Source organism: Martes martes (assembly GCF_963455335.1).
Source record: "Martes martes genome assembly, chromosome: 3".
In the NCBI taxonomy this organism is placed as follows: Eukaryota; Metazoa; Chordata; class Mammalia; order Carnivora; family Mustelidae; genus Martes; species Martes martes.
In genome coordinates this window covers 155,596,955-155,621,748 of record NC_137890.1, presented here as the reverse complement: position 1 = coordinate 155,621,748, position 24,794 = coordinate 155,596,955, and the positions used below count along the sequence as shown (strand labels likewise).

The 24,794-nt window shown below is 54.9% G+C and overlaps 1 protein-coding gene across 1 annotated transcript in view; it reads left to right on the top strand.

The window, feature by feature from the left end:
* MROH2A (maestro heat like repeat family member 2A) overlaps positions 1 to 23,990 on the top strand; it is a gene marked incomplete at both ends in the record, with an annotated part of 44,788 nt that extends 20,798 nt beyond the window's left edge. The window contains 23 exons of the mRNA XM_080799423.1: positions 2,747 to 2,866; positions 3,079 to 3,201; positions 4,394 to 4,546; positions 5,695 to 5,817; positions 6,792 to 6,871; positions 8,502 to 8,610; positions 9,413 to 9,508; positions 11,508 to 11,612; positions 12,715 to 12,838; positions 13,425 to 13,543; positions 14,362 to 14,514; positions 14,918 to 15,072; positions 16,944 to 17,103; positions 17,182 to 17,375; positions 17,712 to 17,849; positions 18,327 to 18,441; positions 19,573 to 19,719; positions 19,838 to 20,020; positions 20,535 to 20,690; positions 22,169 to 22,300; positions 22,953 to 23,055; positions 23,302 to 23,367; positions 23,869 to 23,990. Of these exons, the coding sequence (XP_080655549.1) occupies positions 2,747 to 2,866; positions 3,079 to 3,201; positions 4,394 to 4,546; positions 5,695 to 5,817; positions 6,792 to 6,871; positions 8,502 to 8,610; positions 9,413 to 9,508; positions 11,508 to 11,612; positions 12,715 to 12,838; positions 13,425 to 13,543; positions 14,362 to 14,514; positions 14,918 to 15,072; positions 16,944 to 17,103; positions 17,182 to 17,375; positions 17,712 to 17,849; positions 18,327 to 18,441; positions 19,573 to 19,719; positions 19,838 to 20,020; positions 20,535 to 20,690; positions 22,169 to 22,300; positions 22,953 to 23,055; positions 23,302 to 23,367; positions 23,869 to 23,990 (2,976 nt within the window). The remainder of the gene's footprint in view (positions 1 to 2,746; positions 2,867 to 3,078; positions 3,202 to 4,393; positions 4,547 to 5,694; positions 5,818 to 6,791; positions 6,872 to 8,501; positions 8,611 to 9,412; positions 9,509 to 11,507; positions 11,613 to 12,714; positions 12,839 to 13,424; positions 13,544 to 14,361; positions 14,515 to 14,917; positions 15,073 to 16,943; positions 17,104 to 17,181; positions 17,376 to 17,711; positions 17,850 to 18,326; positions 18,442 to 19,572; positions 19,720 to 19,837; positions 20,021 to 20,534; positions 20,691 to 22,168; positions 22,301 to 22,952; positions 23,056 to 23,301; positions 23,368 to 23,868) is intronic.
* Positions 23,991 to 24,794: the final 804 nt, after the last annotated feature.

Sequence of the window (24,794 nt, the reverse complement as noted above, 5' to 3'; positions counted from 1 at the left end):
GTAGGTAAAATAACAAAAAGCAAGGCTATCTTACAGAGACTCTTCTGTAGCTAAACATACATGTGTAGGTTTAAGATTTTATCCAATGTCAATTTAAGGACAGATGTCCATTTGGAAGAAAGTTGTACATAGGATGTGAGGGTGATCTGGCTATGACATCTGTCACCCTGTTGGTCATCGGGGTTGATTCAGGTTGTCCGGCTGGCTAGCTGGGTATCCCCGTCCTCCCTCACTGCTCCATGTGCGTCTCTCCCAAAGCTGCCTGCCTGGTCCAAGAAGATGACCTTGCTCCATAGAGGAGGAGCAAGGTTGCTGGGTCAAGGGCATGCAAATAGCTGCTTTCCCTTGCTGGAGCCTCCAAACAAGCTCTCGAGGTCCCTTTATTACAGAACGTAGGGTAGTCAAGCTTCCAAGACTCCAGACACATCCAATGAGGGGCTGCATGTGGGGGTCTGGATCCCTTTAAAAAGAAAAGAAAAGGGGTGCCTGGGTGGCTCTGTGGGTTAAGCGTCTGCCTTCGGCTCAGGTCATGATCTTGGGGTCCTGGGATCGAGCCCCGCATTGGGCTCTCTGCTCAGCAGGGAGCCTGCTTCCCCCTCTCTCTCTGCCTGCCTCTCTGCCTACTTGTGATCTCTCTCTCTTTCTGTCAAATAAATAAATAAAATCTTTAAAAAAAAGAAAAGAAAAAAGAAAAAGTATATAGTATTTAATAAGCAAATGCTTAGATTCAACCGTATTGCCATCGTTCACCTCTCTTAGGGAAAGTAAATCAGTAAGCAGGATTTTACTGGCTTAGAAAACTCAAGAAGGCACAGTTGGATACAGTGGCTCAGGGAACTTCACCAGGACCCTCTTGTCTCTTCATTGCTCAGCCGGCACCTCCCTGTAGGAGCAAGGTGGCCCCCAGTAGCTTCCAGAATTGCAGCCCCCGTTGTCAGAGCCAGTCTTCTCCCAAAACTGATACGCAGAAATCATTCTCTTTCCCAGAAACAAATAAAACAAAAATATGATATAGTGAAGACAGATCCCATTCCAAGTAGCGACACAACGTAAACATGTAATTGAATGCATTATTGACGAAGTGACGTATGTGGAACCAGCGTAGGAGCATGAAATGACAAGGAGGTGCCGGAACGATGAGAGAAACGGGATGACATTGACACATCTTTTGCTCTTGGATGGGAAGTCTCCATGTTGGAAAGGCATCCACGTTGTTCAAATTAACCTGCCGTACAAGGTACTCCCTGTCATGTCCCCAAAAGGAGGTTTTGTGGACATTGGACAATTTTATGGAATTCGACTAGATTATTTCCAAGTTCACCTGAATGAGCGAGTAGAAGAGAATGGCTCAGAACATATTGACAATAAAGCTCGAGAAGGAGGGATTTACTCTCTCGGGACGGATCAAAGATTGAAGTGTACCAAATGAAAGAAAACTGTGAATGACCAGAGTGCATCAACAAATAGCTTTTAATCTTGACACAGAGTAGGCCTTCATATACATAAAGGAAACCAAGAAAGACAAGGGACAAGAAAGACAGCTTTCCTCTGTGAAAATGAATGTTTTCTGTGTGACAAAAGAAGTTGAAGTAAGCAAAATAAAAAAGGAACGGAGACCCTTGGGAGAAATACAGCAATAGAGTGATCTGCTGGTTGAGGCTTCTGGTACGTGATCCTTAAGAAAGGAGCCTGGGACGATGCGTGATTATTATTGTTTTTTTTTTGAAGACTCTATTGGTTGATTAATTTTGAGGGAGCAGGTGGAGGGCAGAGGGAGGGGGAGAATCCTCAGGCAGACTCTGTGCTTGAGCTCAGAGCCCAATGTGGGGCTCGATCTCATGACCCCGAAACCAGAACCTGAGCTGAAACTGAGAGTCAGATGCTCAACCCACTGAGGCACCACACCAGGCCCCAGACCATGTTTGATTTAAAAATCCCGGTTCTACCACCTCCCACTTGTGTTTCCATCTCCCAGAACAGCAACCGTATCTACCGTCTGGAGGTGCTATGTGGGTTAAGTGAAACAAGACATGTTTGTTCTTGTGGTTTTTCCAAATACACACACGAGGCTCTTACGAGCAAAAGGGAAAACAGGAAGAATAAGCCAATGGGAAGCGGGCAAAGAACACAGGCAGAGATTGAGAGACCGGATGGCGAGAATGTGCAAGGGCCCTCAGCACGGCTCTTCCCCAGGTGCTCTTGGATTTGTTAGTGTGAGGGGAAACTCATTCCACCTCTATAGGAAGGAAATTTGGCTCCCAGTGTTTAGGATATGCTCATGTTTATAGCACGCCGCTAAGATCATTCATCGCTACTCCAGCAGCTGCCAGGTAACCCCAGGTGCCACACCCTCACAAACGCTTGTGTATAATATAAAACCCTCCAGAACACCTGAATGTTTATTTCAAAGACTCTACGAAATGCATAGGTATCTGCACATTGAAACAGACAATCTAGAGTGTCGGGGGGCACCTGGGTGGCTCAGTGGGTTAAAGCCTCTGCCTTCAGCTCAGGTCATGATCTCAGGGTCCTGGGTCCGAGCCCCACATGGGGCTCTCTGCTCTGCGGGGAGCCTGCTTCCTCCTCTCTCTCTGCCTGCCTCTCTGCCTAGTTGTGATTTCTCTCTGTCAAATAAATAAAATATTAAAAAAAAAAATAGAATATCGGGTAGGGGGCCCCCCATGGAGGGGACCCCTGGTGGGCAGAGCCGAGAGGCTGAGACTCCCTTTGTCCCTTGTCTCTCCAGGGCTTTCTGTATCGGGCCCTGGGCTTCACGCTGGCCACGGGCCTGGAGGCCGACAAGGTGGAGGTGCTGCTGCTGGAGCTATTGTACAAGACAGACTATGGCAATGACTTTGACCGGGAGGTGAGGGGGCCCTGCAGCCCCTTCCTGTGCGGCAGACTCCTCTGACCCTAGGGGTTATGGGCCAAGGCATGCTTGAGTGTGTGTGAGTGTACACGTGCCTGTGTGTCTACTGGTGTGTGTGCCATGTGTATACATACGTGCGGGGTGGGGGGAGGGTCCTCCTGTGGCCCCGGCCCCCCGCCATCACTCCAGCTGGCTGGGTCTCCCTGCAGGGTGTGATTCTGTGCTTTGGCCTGTGTGCCCGTGGCCAGGTGAAGACGGTGCTGAACGTGCTCCATGACTTCGAGGAGAGGATCCAGGAGTCGGAGCAGTCTTGGCAGATCGGTGCTTGGCGGGTAAGTCACGCTCGCTCCCCAGTCCGGTCTCTGGGGGCCTCATAGACCAGTGCCTTCAGCACTCAGCCGAGGTCCTTGCTGGATCTTAAGAGCAAAGTGCCCTCAGAATCACCCGGGGGCCCCCTCCCACAAAGCTCTTGGATAATCTAAAGAACACAGTGTGGGCCTCTTCAGGACCCAGACACTACAAAGGCGAGCTTGACGTGGGCTCCTCAGAGCAGCGGCCGGGGCCCCCCTGGGTGCTGGAGGGGATGCAGGGTCCCAGGCCTCACGCAGCCCCAGTGGAGCTGAAGAAGCTGCTCAGGTAGAGCTCGGTGGGCTCTTTGCTCATGCGGGGAGCTCGGCCTCAGTGCATCAGTGGTACTGGGGTGGAGGGGCTGTCAGGCCCATGGTCTTTAGGAGAGGACGCTGCAGCTTGTCTGAGGACATGCCGCTGGCCAGCGGGGAAGCCGTGGGCCGGCCTCTGGAGGCTGCCCCTCTCTGCCACAGGACACAGAGCCCCAGGCTCTCATCGATGCCTCAGGCTTTGGCCTTGACCTAGAACCCTTGCCCTGGGGGGTCTGGAAGTTTGGATGGAGAGACTCAGGGGTGTCTCAGACTTTTGTCCCAGCTTCTCCGCAAAGCAGGACCCAAGAGGTGGATTTCTAATCAAGGCCTGGCGGGGCCTGGGCACCCCTGTCCACCCTCCATGATGGGTTTGGTGGCCCTACAACACCTCATCCCAGGCTTGTTCCCACTGGATTCCTGATATCACAAGAGCCTGTGGCCCAGAGCAGGAGCCTGGCAGGTGAAGCTATGAAGGAGTGTACAGGTGGCCTCTGTTTAGCCGTGTCCCCACAAACTACCTGCTCCCAGTGAATGGGTGCTGCTGGCATCTTGCTGGACTGAGCCTCTGTGGGGGTGGGCCCTGGTGTGAGTGGTTCCCCACTGCGTCCCCAGTGCCTGGCAAATAGTAGGTGCTCAATAAAGGTACGTCGAATGAATGAGTAAATGAATGAACATTTCAGGCACCCGGAAAGCCATTGGTTGAAGTACTTTCTGCTGACTCTACCGCTCCTTTGGCCACATGACCAGAGACTGTCCACGTGCAGCCAGGGCGGCCCTGCTCCCTCTCAGAAGGGCAAGTTGAGCAGAACCCCCTCCTTCCCTCATGCATATCTAGTGGTTCTTCCTCTTTTCACTGGGCTTGCAGAAGGACCACCCCTGGAGGCGGGAGACAGTGAAGGGTGCCCTCATGGTGATGTACAGCTGCGTGGCCTCGTACTGTCACCCCCAGATGCTCCTCACCCACGTGGACAACCCCATCACTGCTAAGATCATTCATCACTACTCCAGCAGCTGCCAGGTAGCCCCACGTGCCACACCCCCACATCTGAGCCAGGCCGGCAGAGTCACCTGCTTCGCTATCTGAGCACCCTGCGCCCACCCAGCAGACAGCCAGGAGTCCCACCCGACTCCCAGCTTTTGGGAAGCCCATTGCCTCACACGTGCTATTCTCTGGTGTGGGGGGAAGTGGGGGACAGCCTTCCCCCGCAGTGTTGGGCAGGTGAGTTGGGTTCCAGAAGTCACAGGATAGGCACCCCCTCTTCCCAGCCTTGCTCACTCCCTCTGCCCCCTCCCATCCTGACTTCTGACCCAAGCCCTTTAACAAGGGACAAGAGGTGGGAATGTCCTCAGGGAGGCAGAGGGACTTGCTGCTTTCTTGGAAGGTCAAGGAGGCAGAAACACAGAATAAAGCAAAAATTGTTTCGTTATTGTTTTTAAAACTGTGATCAGATACGCATACCATAAAATCTGCCATGGTAATCATTTTTAAGTGCGTGCTTCTGCGGCATTAAGGACATTCACGTTGCTGTGGGACTGTCCCCAGCAGCTGTCTGCAGAGCTCTTCATCTTGTTGGAATGGAAACCCCGCACCTGTTGACCATACGCTCATGGCGCCCTCCCCGGCCCCTGGCAAGCCACACTCCCTGTCTCTAGAAGTTCAGCACTCCAGGAATCTCATGGAACTGTGCTCACGCAGTATTTGCCTTTTTGTGACGGGCTTGTTTCATTTAGCATAATGTCTTCAAAGCTCATCCATGTTGTAAAAGCAGAAACAATTTTATCTCAACTTCTTCTGTCTCTGTGGCAACACACAGGGCTCGGTGTCCATGGCCGGGGAAGGTGCCCACGGATGGGCATGGCTGTCCTTCGGCACAAGTGTCGGGGGGCTGGAGGGAGGTGGTGTTTTCAGAGGGCACCAGAGTGCTGTGCCTTGTCCGGCCCCTGGCTGGCCTCCTGGCCGTATGGCAGAAGCTTGGTTAAGGGAGCTGAAGGACAGAATAGGCCTGCCATTGTTCAGATGTCTCTGGATGCCTCTCTGGATGACATCTCCGGATGCCTCTTCTTCGGCGTGGAGGGAGGGTCCTCCCCCATGAGGGCTGTGGCTTGGGGTCTTTGGGCTCACTCACAGCCTGCTCCAACCTTTTCCTCTTCTTGGTCTGGGAACAGGACATCTGTCTCAAAATGGCCTTCATGAAGAGTGTGGTGCAGGTCACCACTGCCATCAAAAATATCAAGGACCTGAAGGACTTTCAATTTGCCCAGAAGATGACTCTTACTGGCATCATAATTGTAAGCTGGGTAGGGGGCTTCCTTGGTCTTGGGCGGTTTTGGGGTCTAACTGCTGGCCGGCTTCTCCTTGGTCAGAGGTTTTCAGAGCTCCTCGGGGCATCTGAGGGACAAGGGGGCTGCAACGTTCCTGAAGCCCCTCCCTGTCTCGATTCTGCTTCGATCCACCTGTAGGGTTCTGAGTGTGACATTTGTCTCTCTGACAAAGGGTGTGATGGCCAGGAATCCGGTGGTGCCCGAAGGTGGCTGGTTCAGGGCTGGGGGACAGAGGTCCCCTGGGTCTGCCCCTCTGTGGCCCCTGTGTTTCTCCACAGGAGAGTCCTAGGGGGCAGGTTTGGCTGCAGGCAGGTCTTAAAGCTCTTTTTGCACAGAGCTTCAGTGAGTTCTAGAAAATGTCAGCTGCCTGAGGGCTAGAAGCCTTGGTGGAGGCGATGGAGGTACAGGCAGCCATTGCCCTTCAGCCCCAGACCTCGCCACCCCCTTCCAAGGTTGCGGCTCCTAGAAAGTGCACTCCTGCGTCGGAAGCCAACCCCGAGGGAAGCGAGGTGTGGGTGGAACAGGAGGCCCCGAGGAGAGGAGGAGCCTCCTGCTCCTGTTCTGGGCCAGAAGCTGTCCATGTGCCACTTCACACCAGGCAGCCACATGAAACAGGCCTGGTTTTACACATGATGGCTCAGGCAGGGGAAGCCCTTTGCCCAAGGCCCCTCCTTGGGCCTGCCCAAGGAGGCGGCAGGCCCGAGTGAGAAGCCCCCAGGCCTGTCTGGAGCCCCACTCCTTCCCATACCAGATTTTGCTGCCTCCCCTAAAATGCTAACAGCCAGGTGATCCTTTAAAAGGGAGAACATTGTAGGGGGTGTCTGCACCCCATACAGTGCCAGGCCCCGGGCACCAGCCTGGGGGGTGCCGCTGCCCCCACGCTCACTGTCCTCACCAGCGGGCTCCGGACGTTTCATTCACCGCCCTGCTGTGCCCGGCAGGCCACCATCAAGGCAGAGCCCACCGACAGCCTGGTGTCTCCTGTGCGGACCATGGCAATGGAGGCCCTCTCACACCTGAGGTGAGCTGGGCCCCTGTTCTGGCCCCAGGTGTCTCGGAGGGTGGGGCCAAAGACTGAGACCACCCCTCAGTGTTCCTTGAGGGGGGAGGGTCGCCCCTACTTGGCCTCTCTGCCTCTGTAGCAGGGGCTTTGGGGGCAGCACTTAGGGCAGTGGGCCGCCCTAGGACATGGGGTCTGCTTCCACCAGGTCTTTTCCCTAATTCTCAGCAGTAGTTCAAGTTGGCCTCTTTTCCTGGTTGGGAGGTGACTGGCTGTTCTTCAGTCCATTAGGGGGTATTTTGAGCAAGAAATCGCATAATGACACTCAATAGGATAGCAGGGAGATGGCATCCTTTTAGTTGGGTCGGGCAGAGTCACGGAATTTATTGATTGATACAGTGCTGATATAGTTAATACGAAGTGATATAATATCCCAGGTTTGCCTTCCTGGAGTGGTCCCTCCACTCGCAGAGAAGGGGGAAGAAGTTGCGTAGCATTAGTATTTGAACGGGTTGGGTGGTCTCTGGGAATTCTGCACCTGTAGGGGCAGATGCATTATTTAGGCTCATAGCAGAAATATCTGTTGTGGTCCCCCCACCCTTCCTCCCAGCTGGTGCCCTTAAGAGTCAGCACATAGACAGATTTTAAGTAAATTTCATGAACATCTCTGTGGGACCTCAGAGGTAAGGCGAGTGTATACAGAAGGAATTACAGGTCAGAGCTGAGTGGTTTTGGGTGAATAAAAAGAACAAAAATCTAAGACCAGAAAAAAGGGGGGCTACTGACAAGATACAATTTTGTCAATATGACAGGGGTGATCAGAACATGCTGACATCTGCCACAAAATAGCAGGGTTTGTGTAGGAGCTGGAAGCTCCCGGCTGGGCAAAATACAACACCTCCTTGCAGGGCAGGAGTTTAAAGTTAAGTGGAAAGGTGGCTCCCAATCCTGGAGGCACAACAGAGCTAACTGGGGACCCGTGAAAAATACCAATACCCTGACTCCACCCCAGACCTTTCAGTAAGGATCCCTGGACCCCGGATGTGGCCCTTGGGCACCTCGGAGCTTCTGTAGGTGACCCTAGTATGCACCTAGGCTTGAGAACTATTGATGACAGGATAGGAGAAGAACGAGTTGGCATGCTTCAAGCAGCCAGCTACCACCCCTGAAAGTTCACTGAAGCTCAGATGGCTGGGCTCCATTCAGAATTCTTGATTCAGTAGCTCTGATGTAGGGCCAGAGAGTTTGCATTTCTAAGAAGCTCCAAGGTGGTTCTGGTCCGGCTGGTGCAGTTATCACTTGAAAACCCTTGGGCCAGGGCCAGCTTGGGAGGTGGAGTCTGTGGTTATGGCCAGGGAGGAGCAAGGAAATGTTTCTGAGCAGGAGAAGGACAGGCTCAGAGCAGGCATCAAGTCGGAGAGCTAGCCTTGGGCCTCTGGGTCTCCCCATCAATCACAAACACAGTCACTGGATTCTGGTGGCTGGGTGGACCCAGGGCCCCTGGGGAAGGATGCATGCCTGCACCCCCAACCAGGGAGGCTAGCCTCTCCCTCGTTCTGTGACAGGCCTCTGCACCCTGGACTGTGTGTGCAGTGGGGTGGCATGGTCTCAACTCCCCTCTGACCTCTCCTCTTGTCACTGCTTTCCTTAGCAACCTGAAGCCATTCTACTCCACAGAGGAAAGCAATGAGCTGATGGATATCAGTATTCATTCGGTAATTTCTCTCCAACCCCCAGCAGAGGATAATGAGTCCATTCAGGTATGTCCCTCTGAGCCACCTCATTTTCTGGGTTAGGACTTAAAAGTTTATGATAACTCGGGCAGTGCTGAGAGCCCACCATCCTGAACCAACTGTGAGTGGTTAAAGGCAGCAAAGTGCAGTGGGCCTTATTAGTTAGTGTAAGGTAATGTTAGCTGCTGTAACAGCTAAACCCTAAAATCTCCATGATCTAACAAGAAGAAAGTTTATTTCTCACTCAAGTAAATTCCAGTTGGCAGTGGGGGTGGAGATGGAGCTGCTGCTTTGGGGGAACCAGGCTGACAGAAGCCTGACTATCTTCAGCGCATGGCTCAAGGTCCCTTGTGGGTACTGATATCCACTCTGGAGAGGAAGAGAAAGAATATGGAGGATTTATGAGTCATGCTGCCCACCTTTCATTGGCCAGGACTTAGTCACATGGTATGCCTAGATGGAAGGGGTGCTGGGAAATGTAGTTCCTGACTGTATGGCTGTTTCCCAGCAATAATGTGGAGAAGGAGGACAGACCTTTTGTGGACAGGTAGCCATCTCGGCCTTAAGGTCCTGGTCCTGGATGAGGAGTCAGAAGAACTAGACTCTGGGGGTTCAGTTTCCTCCTTTGTAAAATGGGTTCTTCTTCAGAGGTTGTCTCATATGTCACATAAGACTATAGGTATCAATGACCCAGTCTGAGCAGAAGTAAAAGGGTGATTTTCAGACCACCTCATACTTCTCAACCCGGGCATGGATCTTTGCAGAGTCGTGGTGGGTGGCTGTGCACACCCCCTCATTGCTGCCCGGTGCTCCCCTCTCTTGGCCATAGACCCTGTATGCGAATGCGAAGCATGCCTTGGAGCAGCTGATGGAGGGTCTTATGCAGAGGCAGCTGGACCCCAAGGGGCTGCAGGAGATGGTACACGTGAGTTCCTCGGTAGAGGGCCGGGAACTAGGGATGGCCACCCCTCTCAGAGAGCTGGCATGAGGTCCAGAGTCTGTGGAAAACAGGGGTATGTGTTAAGATTGCTTCAGTAATTTTATTTTGGTAAAATTTCAGATATACTATAAAGTTGCAAGAATAGTACAAAGAACTCCTATATACCCTTCATCCAGGGTCACAGTTCTTAATAGTTTGTTCCATTTTCTTTTCCTCTCATCCTCTTCCCTTCTCTTTCTTATTTTACACACACACACTTCTTGAAGCATGGAGAGTTAGTTGCAGACATCAAGAACAAGAACACCTCACCTTCGTGTATAACAACAGTACAATGATGAAATCAGGAATTGTAATGTTGATACAATGCTATATTCTAATCTCTGGCTAATATTCAAATTTCATGAATTGTCCCAGTAATATCCTTTATAGTGACTTTCCCCAATCCAGGATCTAAGCTGGGTTACACAGTGCATTTACTTCCACGTCTCTTTAATCTCCTTAGATCTGGACAATTCCCCAGTCTTCTTTTATTTTCCATAATCTTGGCATTTTTGAAAGGTATGGCTAGTTGCTTTTTAATTGGGCCATTTGCTTTCTTATTATTGAGTTTTCAGAGGTTTTATGTATTCTGAACACAAGTCCTTGACAGATACGTGATTTACAAATATTTCCCCCCAGTCTGTGACTTGTGTTTCCATTGATTTCACATGTCTTTTGAAGAACAGAAGTTTTAAAATGTTGACAAAGTCTAATTTACCATTTGTTTTCTTTTATGGATCATAGTTTTGACGTTCTAAGAAATCTGTGCCTAACCTAAGGTCACAAAGGTTCTTTTTTAGGAAGTTGTAGTTTCAGGTTTCACAAGAAAGTCTAGGATATATTTTGAGTTAAGTTTTGTATGTGGTGTGAGGTATGGATCAAAGTTTGTTTCTTTGTTTGTTTATGTACAGACAACCAGTTGTACCAGTACCATTTGTTGGAAAGACTTTTCTTCATTGAATTATCCTTGAGTCTGTCAAAAATCAACTGACCATGTACTTGTGGGTCTATTGCTGTCATCTTTTCTGTTTCATTGATGTATTTGTCTATCTTTACACCAGTGTCATCCCGTCTTGATTACTGTAACATTACAATAAGTCTTGTGATCAGGAGCAGATAGTATGAGTTTACTGATTGTTTTTTGCTGCTGTATCCTACAAATATTCATATATTGTATTCTCCTTTTGTTTCCATTCAAAATACATTTCACTTTCTCTTCTGATTTCTTCTTCAACCCATGGGCTGTTTAGAACTTCCCAATAGTTGAAGATTTTCCAGAGATCTTCCTGTTTTTGATTCTCAATTTAAACCCAGTGTGGTCTGAGGACACACTTTGTATAATCTGAATCCTTTTAAATCAACCCAGACTTGGTTGCACAGTATGGTCTATCTTGGAGAGTGTTCTGTGTGCATGTGTGTACTGTGTTGGATGGAGTGTTCATAAATATCAGGCCAAGTTGGTTGATAGTGCTGTTCAAATTTTTCCTCTCCTCTCCTTCCTGATTTTCTGTCTTCTTCTTCCGTGAGTTTCTAAAAAAGAGGTACTGAAATCTCTGACTCTCACTGTGGACGTTTCTTTCTTCTTCAGTTGTAGTAGTTTTGCTTCATGTGTTGTTAAGCTCTGTTACTGTGCACATGAACATCTAGGCCCTGGAGTGCAAGGCAGGCTATGCTCTTGGACTTTGACCTGCAGGCAAACATTTGGAGTGGGGCCAAAGACAGCAGCCAGGTGCCATCTTGGTGAGGATAGTGGGGATACCCTTTCTGCCCACAGCCTCATGTCCCTCATGAGGGTGCCTGGAAAGAGAACCAGAAGTGGCCAGAGCCACCCAACACCCCTGAAAGTCAGACTTTGAATGGAGAGATCAGGCGGCCAATAGTTGGCCAGGAAAGGCTGGCCTTGGGGTTTTAATCATCCCTTCTGTGTTCTGGGCTCTACCCATAGCTTCTGGAAAAGTGGATCTTGTCGGAGAAAGAAGGGGAGCGGGAGAAGGCCATGAACCTCCATCTTCATCTCATGCAGATCTACGTGCAAAGCATCGGTGTCTGTGTGAGTCCCTGAGCCCCTGATCCCCCAGCCTGTGGCTCTGGCACCCACCAAAAAGTTCCTGTCTCTATTTATGAGAAGAGGGAACATTTCTGAAATCAAGCTCTGCTCCCTGAAGAATCCCTTGGAAAGAGGCTGTCTCATTTGGGAATGGCAGAGGAGGCCCCGTGAGGAGCTAGCCCTGAGCTTTGGGCTGCAAGAGAGGGGTGGGCCATGGCTCATCATGGATCCAAGTCTGGTGGGGCCTGAGGCTCATTCAGCAGTGAGGGCCCTGTTTAAGAAGAAGAACACACACTTATGAATATCCCATTGGTTACGAAATTGACTATCTACTCAGTAAATCACTATGAAATTACAAGTTCTACAAAGCTTGGCAAGTGCCATAAACATCACAAAACTTGGAAAAGCAATGAGTTGTTTTTGTTGATTAACTCTCTGACCTGGCTCAATGAGACATCTCTTGGTATCTTTGTTGGCCTCATGCTCTTTGATGGCTTGGCTTTCAGGGATGGCAGGGGGGAGGATGGGGCCCCTGGGGCATGGGGCCTGGGGTCTGGGGATGGCCTCGGGTCAGGGGATTGGTGCATGGTGAGAACAAGATGAGGTGCACCCCTGGTGGTCTGGGGGCACCATTCAGGTGGAGGCCTGAGCCCCACAAAGCGAGGCCAGGCCCTAGACTCATGTTAGGTTTGGGGCCAAACACTGTGCTGAAGGCATCGTCTGGATTCTCTGGAATGAGTCTCCACATCTCCTGGAAGAGGAAGCACTGTGATTTTCTCCCCTTTACAGACGAGGAGCATGAGGGTGTGAGGCTCAGAACCCTGCCAGGGTCACAGAGCTAGTGAGTGGGGGAGGCCAGATTTGAACCCAGGGCTCAGTTACAGGAACAAGGCAAGTGTGCTGATACGGAACCTGGGCCTGCAGCCAGAGGGCCAAGTCCTGAGCCAGACTCCCCAGATTCTGGCTGCTGAGCCTCCAGGGGCCCCAGTGGGGTGTTTTCCAGCAGGGCTCACACTCTCTGGCTGCCAGTGACGCTGCCCCTGGGCAGCACCAGGTGTGTGTGAGTGGACACAGGGTGTGAGCCTTGAAGTCTCCTGTCCCTCAGATCCCCCTGAAGCTGGGGCAGTTTGGCACGCTGGTTGGACTCATCGCCCCTTGTACCTGTGACTCCCACAGAAGAACCCGCATGGCCTCCATGAGTGTCCTGGCCAGTCTGCTGGATCTTCATGGTATGGGGAGGGTGAGACATCAGGACATTGAGGTTGAGGGGGAGGTCTGACAGCAGGGGTGTCAGCCATGGGACTATCCTGGGGGGACCCTGGCCTCTCTGTGTAGACAAACAAGGGTGACCAGTAGAGATGGTGGAGAGGGTGCAGAGCTCGCTCAGAAACCATGGAAGTTTCTAGAAGGAGAGGCTCACTGGTTTGGCATAACTCACGGAGGGCATGTCCTGTGTACTAAGAGACCTCACTGGGAAAAGATCAGCTCCCAGATACCAAGGACACAGCAGAAGTGGCCAGAGATGAGTTGAGAGGTGAATGCAGGATGGTAACCTTCAAAGGGGGAGACTTCGCCTCTGGCTTGGTGGCCGGTGGCTTCCTGGAAAGCAGGCATCTGAACTGTGTGTAGAGGTGGTTTGGAGGGAAAGGATGATGAGAGCAAAGACAAGAAGGGAAGGAATGTCCAGAAACTGAAGTGTGGTTCAGGCCTGTGGAGCCAGGTAGCCCTGTGGGCTGGGCCAGGAGGCCACCCTGATGTGGCCTGTGGATGGGCCCTTTGTCCTTCTGATCGTGTCTAAAATTATATTCCCAACAGCAAGCCAGACCTGCTCCTCATGGGGCCCTTCCAAGGAGCTGGAGCTTGCAAAATGTAAGGAGGATCTCCAGAGCTTGGATGTGGAGAAGATTTTCAGTGCGTCTTCTAGGATCGCCAAGGTGATGAGCTGGGAAGGTGGGGTGGGCTCCTGGGCTGGACTCTGGCGCCTGGACCATCTCTGGGACATGGGACTTTGCTCATTCTGGCCAGGCAGCCTTCCTCTTCCTCCGGAGGTCACAGTCCCTGTGGATTTTGGTCCAACTCATGCCCTCTGTACCTAAATGACCTACAGTATGAAAGATCCCTACCGTGGTACCTGGCATATAGTAGGTACTTAATAGGCCCCGCCTACCTCTGGGGGAGGAGGGGCCCAGAGGGAATTAAACACAGAGCCTCGCACAGATATTACACACAGGCACACTAAGGGCTGAATGCCCAGAGCCACCCAAACTCGGCAGAGGGGCTGAGTGACTTCTGCCTCAGGGTAGGGGGCAGAGAGAGCTTTCTGAAGCAGGGAGCTTATGGGCGGTGGGAGGATGTTTCAGGGCATTGGGGCTCAGGGCACACCCCGAGTGAGGGCTGCAGGGCAGTAGAGACAGGATGGGGAACGTTTGGGGGGAACTTCCTGAGCAGGGTTCAGTGGGGTGAGCGGTGCCAGGGGAGAGAGGTGCAGGAGAGTTTGGGGGCACATGCCAGAAGCCTTGGAAAGCCAAGCTGAGCTCTGAATCTTTGAGGTAGAGGAGTGACATCCCGAGAAGGTTAGCGATTGGGCTGGTGAGATACTGGGCAAGGATGCGGGGAGGAAGCCCCTGCAGTGGTCTGAGAGACAGTGGAGGCCTGGGCTGGGACGTGGTGTCAGGCAGAAGAGCGGAGGACGTCAGCGGTGACGGGTTGGGGCAAAGAGCTGGATCCCAGCAGTGGTCTGCTCTGGTCCTAGGTGGCTTGCATGCAATTTAACTGCGATGAGGTGGTCTCACTCATCCAGAAGCTCTGTGAGAACATCGGGGCCATGGACCTGCAGCACGATAAAGCCTCCGTCACCTGGATAGGCACCTTCCTCCAGATGCGGGCCAAGGAGCTGGAGGACAAGGTGACAGAGCCATGCGTGGCTGGGCCACTTAGGGCATGGCGCTGTCCAGTGTACCCAGGCTAAAGGGACAAGCAAGGGCTCAGAACGCTTGCTGAGCCGGGCTTCCTAAACCCTTGCTTGTTTGGAAGAGGAAGTGGAGTTCTAAAAGGAGAAAGAAACATGTGGGAGGTGGCCCAGTTAGTAAGTGGACAGTGGACTAGAGGCCCATGGCCATTTTCCTAGAGCGTACTGCCTCCCACACAGAAAACCTGATCAAATCTGGAAGGAGACCAAAGGATACGCTGGGGGTCTGGCCTTGCCATCACCCAGTTGGGCAAGAGTCCCCAGAGGTGGGGTGTGCAGGGTGCAAGGGCAGCGGGCCGTGGGCGTCTAGGCTGTGCCGGTGATGTCCGCCCCTCCCCAGGTGGCCGAGATCCTGGGCGCCGTCTTGGTCCAGCTGCCTGTGGTGGATCACCTGGAGGTGCGGCGCCCCCTCATCGAGGGCACCCTCCTGCTGGCGCACTACCACCAGGAGACCGTCCTCACGGCGCTCCTGAGGCAGCCCCTGCCCATGGAGAGGTGGGTGTCCTGTCCAGGGAGCCACAGTCCCCTTCGCACCCCAGACCAGGCCCACCTCACCACCACGGATATGTTCTGGAGGACGGGACCCTCGAGCAGTGCCGGGAGCAAACCGGGGCTGGGCCTGACCCCCTCCCTGCAGCTCCTGTTGGGGGTGTACAGCCTCGGGGAACCATGGACCAGGAGGCCCAGCATCACATTTCCTTCCGTCCTCTGGAGTTGGAGTCAGATTCTGTGGCTTCTCACATGTCCCAGTCATCCCCTCAGGACTCTATCCACAGCAGCCCTTCCATTCCCTGCAGAGGACAGATCTCTGGGCCCCCTCCAAGTTTGGGCTTCCTCAGGATACACCAAGGACGTGGTCACCAAGGCCTGAGCAGGCCTCTGGACGAGCTCTACTCTGTCCCTCTTCCCTTCCACATGCGGCCCTGAGAGGGGAAGTCCAGGTGCCCCTCAGGTGGCCTCCCGTTAAAGCACCCCGCCCCACCCCCTGCTTCTTGGGGTGATCTGCAGACTGCTGAGTCCCTGGGTCTCTGTCACCATGTCACACAGGCAGTTGGCGGGACCTCACCGGCCTGGGGGAGTGTGTTTGGGATGGTGCCAGGACTCCCTGGGGAGGGCACAGAGAGGGGTGGGCAGCTGTCCCCAGGTCAGCTGAGGCTGCAGAGCAAAGGAAAAGCCTTGAGACTGTTGGTGGGGGGAGAGGTGGCAGACCTCACTCAGTGTGCTGTGACACGAGCAGAGAGGCAGGAACCTCGAGAGCTGCCCCGTGTGAAATGCAGGCCTGGCTCTGCTTTCTCATCAGAAGGGAGGACAGTGTGGATTGCTTGATTTGGGGGGGTTAGTGGCTTTCAGAGTGGTGCCGGGGTGGGGGACAGAGTGCTGCGTGGCCTCCATCAGGCTGGTGGTCTTGGTGGCCGGGTGGTGCTGGCTGTCACTGCATTGGTTAGCTCCCACTGTGTAACACATTGACCTGAGCTTGGGGGCTCAGAGCAAGCCCTGTCCTCACCTGACAGCATCTGTGGTGGGGGGGTCTGTGGCCAGGGCCCTGGGGACGGTGGACCTGGGACCTTGGCTTCCCCAGGCTCCCGTGGTTGTTTCTTGCTGTTGCAGGCTGAGGCCCTGCTTTCTTGTTTCCTTACCCCCCGATGGCTTCCTTATGAGAAGTGGTTGCTGGTGAGCTCACAGGCCCGCCTTCCATTCGGTTCCCGCCAGCAGGTGCCCCCCGCGTGTCTCCCCCAACAAACTCTCCTCCCCGCCCTTGTGCATTTGATTTGGTGGATTCGCAGAGGCTGGATACACCTGTCCTTGCTCGATTTGATCTCGGTGGACTTGGGTCTTTGGCCCTTCAGATCCCCCAGCCCCCCACTCCCCTGTACCTATGCACGTGGGGCTCATGAGGTCACTGTCCCGCGGACTGTCCCTTCTCAGCAGAGCCATGGGCCTGGGCTTGGGGATGGGGGTGCCACTTCAATCTGCCCTCTGGCCCCTAACCTCTGCAGGCCCCCCTTCCTCTTCTGTGGGCCATGGAGCTGAAAGCACCTTCCTCAAGGGTGTGTTGCTTAGGACCAGCGGGACGAACTGGGTACTTGGCAGCTATTGCTGGATGTATATATGAAGGCATCACATAGGAGGCGGGGTGTGGACCTCTGAGGTCACCTAGCAGTGGGGCCGCAGGGTCCGAGGGTGCCGGGGCAGAGGAAGGGAACTGAGCGTGGAGTCACAGACCTGGGCCATGACCTCCGCCTCCCTGAGGTTCAGGCACCAGAGTCTAACCCCTATGCAGAGGGCTGCCTGGGGGGCCAAAGAGGCTCTTACCTGCCAGGACCCAAGACTGGGTCCCACAGTCCTTGTCTCCTGTCTTTGGTTAGCCACCTGACAGAGGTGTGGCTGGCTGTGGCTGAGAACGTGCCCTTCTCCCGGACGATGCTCCATGGGCTGATGGGCCGGCTGCAGGCGAGGTTCACCCCCAGGGCCAACCCCACGTCCAAGGCGGACATCTGGCGCCTGGCCGCAGTGGATCCGCTGATGGTGAGTCACAGGGGCAGGCCCCAGTGCCCCTGGGGGGCTCCGAGGAGGAGCCCTGACACCTCGCCCTTCTCCCTGCAGACCCTGTGTGCCATCCACCTCCTGATCCAGAAGACGGATGTGGACGACAAGCTCCTGGATCTCTTCCCAGACCTTGTCTACACCCTCCTGCTGCAGCTCAGCAGCAGCCAGGGACCAGAGGCTGCATCGCCTGTCCTGAAGACGTGGAGACTGGTCCACGCGGGGACGCTGCCTGAAGAGATCAACCTGCACAGGTACTCTCGGGGGAAGGGGGCGTGGGGTGCAGGGCAGAGGGCCTGAGCTGGACGTTGCCTCTTGAAGTCAAGGATCCCAAGAGTCACCTCCACCAAGAGGCCTTGTAGTCTTCTCCTGGTGGAGAGAAGTTTCTGGAAACAGATCTTACAACCCTCCCTCCCATGAGCCCAGCACAGTGTGGTTTTCATTGTTTGCAGACCCACTCTCTCACGTAATCGCCCTTAGCCCCTTGAGCTGGGCCCAGTAGGCGCGGAGACCCCTGTTCCTCTGACCTGGGTGCAGTGTTTGCCCTCCATGGGGCAGCTTCGTTGGGCTAGCATCCCACCTTCTTCCAGGATCACGATCAAGTGCATGCAGCTGTTGTTCAGAAGACTCAGCAGTGAGCAGCTGGTCCACAGCCTGGAAGAGCAGGGAGTGTGGGCCCTCCTGCAGAGCAGCTCCACGTTCCTGCAAGGCGTGGGCCTGCTGGCCAGGTGGGCACTTGGCCTCCCAGGCCTGGGCCACGGGACTCACAGGGCCACCGTCTTCTTGCTGGAAGGTCTAGATCACGGCGGAATGCCTGGCTTCTGAGGGATTGCCAAGTTGACCCATGTTCCAGACTCTGGGATGGCAGCATGTAGGGCGAAGGAATCTTTGCTCCAAGACAGGAGACGTGAGGTCAGAGGCAGGGTAGAGCTCCCCCAAGGCCACACGGGGCTTCCAAGCTGGGCCAGAGCGAGAGCTACTTCCTGGGGCCTGGTCACTCCTGAGTGGCCCTCATTCTGGTCCCTTTGTATAAAAAAATCATGAAAAGTGGGTACTCCAGCGACACCCCGACCAAACCTCCCCTGGCGAGGAGGGGAGGCTCGGAGAGGTTAAAGGATGTATCCCTGGGTGTGCACCCCCAGAACAGCTGTGCAGGGCAGTGGCTGAGAGGACCTCCCCGCCCCTTGGCTGCATTCCCCCTGCAGGGGGTGCATGCGGAGCGTGGAGGGGTACAGGCAGCGGCTGGCGGAGCTGGTGCTCGGAGGCATGCACTCGGATGTCCTCAGCTGTCGCGTCAGCAGCACGGCGGTCTGTGTGGAGGTGAGGGTCGGGGCGTGGAGGGCTGGGCGAGCTGAGGTGGGGGCTGCTGCTTTCCCCCAACTCCCTACCCTGGCTCCTCTCAGGGAAAGGAGCCCAGGCTCTGAGGGGCATCTGAGACAAGGGGCAGGTGACTGTCCAACCCCCGCCAGGGACATGGGTGAATCAGGGTGGGCACTGTGGGGAAAGGGGTCCCGAGACCTGGGGTGCACAGCGAAGAGAGGCGTGCTGGGCTGAGTGCCGGCATCACCCAGGGGCCCAGAGGAGGGCACCTTGGCTCTTGCTGGGGTCAATGGTGCTGGGGAAGGTCTTATAGGAAGGGCTTGAGGGGCTGACGAGGCTTTGCCAGGCAGGAAAGCCAGGAAGCGGGGTGACGGTCCCTGGGGCCCAGCGGCCCTCCGGAGCAACTGAGGCTCTTACAGGGTCCTGAGGGAATTGGCCAGAAAACTTTCAGGAGAACTTGTGTTGGCTGCATAATTCCCAATAGAGCTTAGGAGCCAACATCCTCCTAGTATGGTGTCGGCAAACATTTTCTGTAAAGGGCTAGAGAGTAAACCTCCCATTTTGGGGTCACCACTTTGGTGTTTAGTTTTCTTTAGGTTTATTTAAAATGTGCATACTTGTGCACATGCATGCACACACACATACACACGCATGCCAGAGACCTCCCCCTTGGCCTGAGGTCCTGACACCTTGAATGCTGGGCTGGCTATGACTCTCTGGGTCCCCGAGGAGTGAAGTTCGTGCTGCTGCTGGGACCCAGGGGCCCAGGCTCCTGCTTGTGAGAGCTGCTCTGTCAGGTCAGCTGAACAAACATATTCCTATAGGTCACGCTTCTGAGGCTTTCCCCACATATTTCCTTAGGGAGCCTTGCCACAGCCCTGTGAGGCAGGCTCTGGTGTCACCCCTTCTTGAGGGTGGGGAGGCTGAGGCTCAGAGGGGTACTAAGCGACTGGCCAGGGGCCTCTGCTGGCAGGCAGGAGGAGCCGAGGGTTGGTCCTGGCCAGCTAGGGCTCCGGGTCCTCTCCTTTTCACAGACACCCCTCTGTGCATTGGATCTAGTCCCACGTCCTGTCTTGCGGCTGAGAAAGGGGCCCACAAGGGGCACAGCGGTCACAAAGTTCTCTTTTCTAGTTCATGAGTGACCCGGTTCTGTATCAGGAGAAGCTGCTGAAGCCCACAGTGTTGATGCTAGAGAAGGGCACAGACCAGGAGGACGAGGCTCTGAGGGTGCTCTCGCTGCGTGCCCTTGGCAACATGGCCCTTGGTGCCCCCAAGAAGGTGCTGCTCCCGACCCCGAGCCCAGGGGCCCTGAGTGCAGGGCCTGGTGGGCTGAGGGTCCGGGGTTGGTGGACCAGGTGGGGACTGAAGCTCCTCGCCATCCCCACCCCTCCCCCAGGTGAGGCAGTACCGGAAGCTTTTGCTGGAGAAATGTCTGGACTCCCTGCGGGAGCCCGTGAACTCCAGTGTGGCCTCCGAGGGCATGGAGGCCCTGGCCAAGATCCTGGCTGAGCTCCGAGAGGGGGACCTGGGGTCCTTGTTCGGCATCATCTGTGAGCAGTGCAGGGCGTTCTTTGACAACGTGAGTCTAGACGATCACCTAGCTAGCCCCTGGCCCTCCGGGTGAGGGGGGGGGTTCCCCAAATGCCTCCTCAACCAACAGCTGAGCCCTTCTTTTCCTGTGGGACAGAAGGGGCTGCAGGTCTGCCTGTGCCCATGCATCCATTAGCTGATGGTTCGATCTCGTGAAAGACACCAGAAACCCTTGCTCTAGGACTCATGGGACTCTTCCCCTCCTGTTAGGGTGTGAGCTTCTCCCCAGAATTCCTTGCAGCCTACAGATGCTCTTTGGGCCCTGCTGGGTGGCAGTGTGCCCTCACATCTGACACAGCCCTCCTCTGGGCAAGACTAGGTCACAGGCCTCAGAATGGCGCCCGGTCCCGAGAGCCCTGCAGGCGAGCCTCCATCCTGGTGGAATGGCCCAGAAGCCTTCGCAGGAGCCAAGGCGACTGGAGGAGTCCACAGAGAGCGGCTGGGGCTTTGCTGGGCTTCTTGCTTCCCGAATTTTAGGACTGGCTTGTGCATCTCGGCCACAGGAGAGCGAGCTGCTGCGTTTGAAAGCCTTCGTCCTGTTCGGGAAGCTGGCGAAGGTGGTCAGGATTTCCAAGAAGCACTTCTTCAAGGAGGAAGTGAAGAAAGCTTGGATCACCCTCATGCTGCACTGCCAGGACCCCTGCTTGGATGCAGCTCAGGTCAGACACGCCCTCCTCTCTGTGTCCCAAAGCGTGGGGACCCCTGGCCCCCAAAGGAGAATGTGCGAGGGGGTCTCTCCCCTGCCTCTCTCCATCAACCCCTTTCCTCATGCCAGGCTGGGGAGGGGGCCGTTCAGATGACCCGTAGACTAGCTTACGGAGGTGTCTCCGCTTGGTAGAGGCACATGGCGTAGCTTTCTTCTCCAGTGGCTGCCTGCCAGCGTCCTCTGCCTCATCTCCCTTCTCTTCCAGTGGATTCTACAGCTTGCTGTCCTGTGATGACTCACACCCTTAAAACACACGCTTAAAACTCACCTTAAATCCCTCCTCAGTGGCTCCCTGAGGGGCAGGCCAGAGCTGGGGCTACTGGGGCAGTGAGGGGAGGGGTGCCTGCCCTGGCCCTGCACACCGAGGTTCTCCTCCCTATGGAGGCCCAGCTCCCCTGCCGCTTCAGCCTCCTCCCACAGCTCCCGCCTGTCTGATGGCCGCCCCTCACCCCTGCAGGCTCCTGACCCTGACCTCTGTCTTCTCTCTCCCCACCTTCCTGTGTGGACTGGGGAAGAGCGGGGAGGGGGCTGAGCTGAGGGGTCGTTCTTCTGTCTCCCAGTGAGCTGCGGTGTTCCCAGCCGCTCATGCTCAACTAGCACCTTGGCCTCCAGTTCTGGGGTCCCAAGAATCCTGTGGGGGTCCACGCAGGGCAGGGTGGGGTGGTGGCACACATAGGTCGGGGAGGGCATCACTCCCGACTTCTGCTCTGCCTCCGGGACGCTGATAACGCGGGCCACCTCCTGTCACCTCTCAGAGGTGCTTTCCTCACAAAGCCATCACCGGCTCACACTGTTGTAAGTTGTCGCAGCAACCGTCCTGTGGGGGGCTTCCAGGAAGGTGCACCTAGGAAGGGGACTGGAAGGTTTAAGGAAGGAACAGCCAAGAGGGGCCGGAGCAGGGGGACCACGTGGCCTGGTCCCAGCCACACTGCTGCCACTCCTGTCCCCGGGGAATAGATAGCCCGGCCTCGCCCTGCCCCCCAGTCTCCTGTCCTAGCCTCCTGTGGCCCATCCCCTCTGGAGGCTGGAGGCCAGAGGCCAGGGGCCTGGTTGCTGCAGTGCTCAGAGAGGGTCTGGGGCTGAGAAAGCTCACCCTGGTGCTACCGGTCCCTGACAGGCTCCTGACCCCAGTGTCCTGGAGGGGCAGGTCCCAGGCTGGGCTGCTGAGAGCACGAAGGTGCTGGCTGAGGAGGCAAGTGGGCTGCATCTGCCTCCAGGTCTTTTTCCCTAAATGCACGCCAGCCACTGTGTAGAGTGGCAGGGCTCCAGTCCCAGGTACCCTTCTGTGGCTTCCTGAGGCTTTTCCGGGGCTGCCCACTGGCCTATCGGTGGAACGTCAGCCCTGTCATCCACCACCCCACCCCCAGACCATGGGAGTCCCCTTGGTCTGCTTGACACCCTTCCTCCATCCTCTGCCCGGTGTCCCTCCAGGCCTGTATGGCCACCATGTTTCAGTGTGTGCACTTCTGGGGCTGGAAGGCCCTGGAGAGCAGCTCCGGCCAGAGGGACAGCAGTGAGGCTGGTGGGATGACTGTTTTCCAGACAACGCTGTGCTCCATCCTGGTGAGGAAGCTGAGGGCCATGGGACTGTTGGAGGTTGGGCGCCCTGGGGCTTGGGGCTTAGGGTCGCAGCTGCCGCAGACTTCTGTCCCGTGAGCCTGTGCTCCCCTCACGGATATGAAACGTCAAGACCAGCACCGTCCAACAGAGGCAGAATGCAAGCCACATATCCGTACGTTTTCTGGTAGCTAAGTTAAGAAAAATGAAAGCGGTGAAACCAAATTGAATAATAGATTTTATTTAACCCAGTGGATCCAAACCATTGTCATTTCAACATGTAGTCAACGTATAAAGTATTAATGTGATATTTTACACTTTTGAGTTACTGTCATCAAAATGCAGGACGCTCTTCATATTTAATTCAGACTAGTCACATTTCAAGTGCCCAAGGGCCATATGTGGCCCGCAGCCACTGTAGTGGACAACCGCTCCATTTGTAGACAATATTGTCTCTTCTCTGGGCCAGACAGAATGTAACCGAATGTAACAGAAGGTCCTTATGTGGTCCAGCTGCTAGTCTGCTGTGTGAGGCGGGGGTGGGTACTTGCCTTCTCTGGGCAGGCCCTTGCACATCAGACAGATGGGAACACACTCTGAGCAGACGATCTCTAGGATCTCATCCTCCCTGGTTCTGTTCATCCTTCATCTTTTGCAGACTCAGAAAAAGCCTGCTGTGCTCTATAACTTCTTACTAGAAACAATGACCTACATTAATAGTAACTTGCCAAGGATCAGAATTGCTGCCTGCAACCTGGCAGGTGGGTGAGCATGTCTCCTGATGTGGGAGGGACATTGAGGGCCAGACCTGAGCCAGGGAGCAGGGTAGGGGACAGACTCTGGTGGAAGTCCCCTTCTCTGTGTCCTCTCCCACTTAGCTTCACACCTGCCTGCTTCTCTATTAAGCATCTTCAGCGGAGTCCTAAACAGTTATCTCAAAAGACAAAACAGACTCTCTTGCTGACCCAGTATTTGCGTGATGAGCATTTTGCTGGCTCTCGTTTTAGGAATTATTATGAAGCAGATGTCTGCACACCATCTGAGAAAACTGGACTTTCCAGCATTACGGAATTGTAAGTAATAGAGACTCAATCATACTGAGTGCACTAACCTCATTTGGAGCTTAGAGAAGCCACCTGGGGAAGAGCCAGCAGACCCTTCCCTCGTATAATCAGGGCACAGAGGCTGCATGAGCCTGCAGAGGGCTTTCCAGGAAGACAACTATTTTGGCATGGAGTCCTTTCGTTCCCCGTGCCTCCTGCCCGCCTCCCCATCACAAATATTTAGAAATGTTTCCACCCTCACTCCTTCGACCCATCCACGGGGCGCTTGGGTTCTGTGGGTGATCTTTCTGTCCCTGATGGAGAAGCAGCCAAAGGCTCGGATGGGGGACGTGTGTGCAGGCACAGCTCCACCTGCTGTCATCTGGCTGCAAACACAGGGGTTCCCTTTCTGCAGCCCGCACGAGCCCCATACTGCACAGGAGGCCTGGTTGGGGGGTGGGGGGCTTCTACCAGCTTGGGGGCCCAGCCTCGCTGGTTCCTGATTCTCTCCTGTCTGTGCTCACTCTTCAGCTCTCCAGGAGCTACAGCTCGACTCAGACCCTGAGGTCCGCAGGGCAGCCCTGGAGACTCTCAAAATCTTGGATATGTGTAGCCAGCACCCGCTTTTGTCCTCCCCTGGAGGATTTTGCTAGATGGTTCGAATGTAAAGTGTAAACTGCCCCCTCGGAGTGACAAACCACAGCCGGACTGCAGCGAGGCAAAACATTTTTAATTTAGTTTGTTAAGAAAAGCATCGTTCTAAAATAGTCAGCGTCCCTTTCTTCCCTCCCCTTGAAATAAACCTCCATTGTCGTTGGGAGTGCAGATTTCTGATTGTAAGGTGACAACATCTCAGAGCCAAGGTAGCGGGGCAGAGGGAGAATTTAGTCCCCACGGTTCCCCGGAGTGTGCGAGTGTCTGAATCCAGTCTGAAAGCCAGGCAGCGAGGGGAGGCAGGCTGCTGTCCAGCCTCTGCCCCGCCAGGACCTGACCCTTGAAGGGAAAAGAGGCGTCTGCGCAGGGACCATGATAGGCAGCTGATTAAGGAGGGCTGCAGCCAGGGTGCAGAGGTGTGGGAAGTGGCCATCTCATCTGGGGATGACGGGGGGGTGTCTCGGGGAAGTGACACCGCATCAGGCCTGCCCTCGCTCTTCCCACAATGGGGCCTGACGGGACAGGCTGGGACAGGGACCCAGCAGAGCCGGGAACAGAACTTGGCTGAGGCTCAAAAAAGAGAAATGATTGCCACATCCAAGGAAGAGGCAGGGGAGAGAGGAGGTGAGCAGGGGAAGTTTTTGGGACGCTCACGCTGGCAGCAGAGTCGTCTGTAATTGTCTCCTGAGCAGTACGAGTGGGACTGTGGGCTGTTCTACCACGACCGCCCAGGGCAGTCAACACCCTGGGCCCACTGGCGGGAGAGGGCTGTGGGTCAGGGCAAAGAACCATCCGTGTGTGCA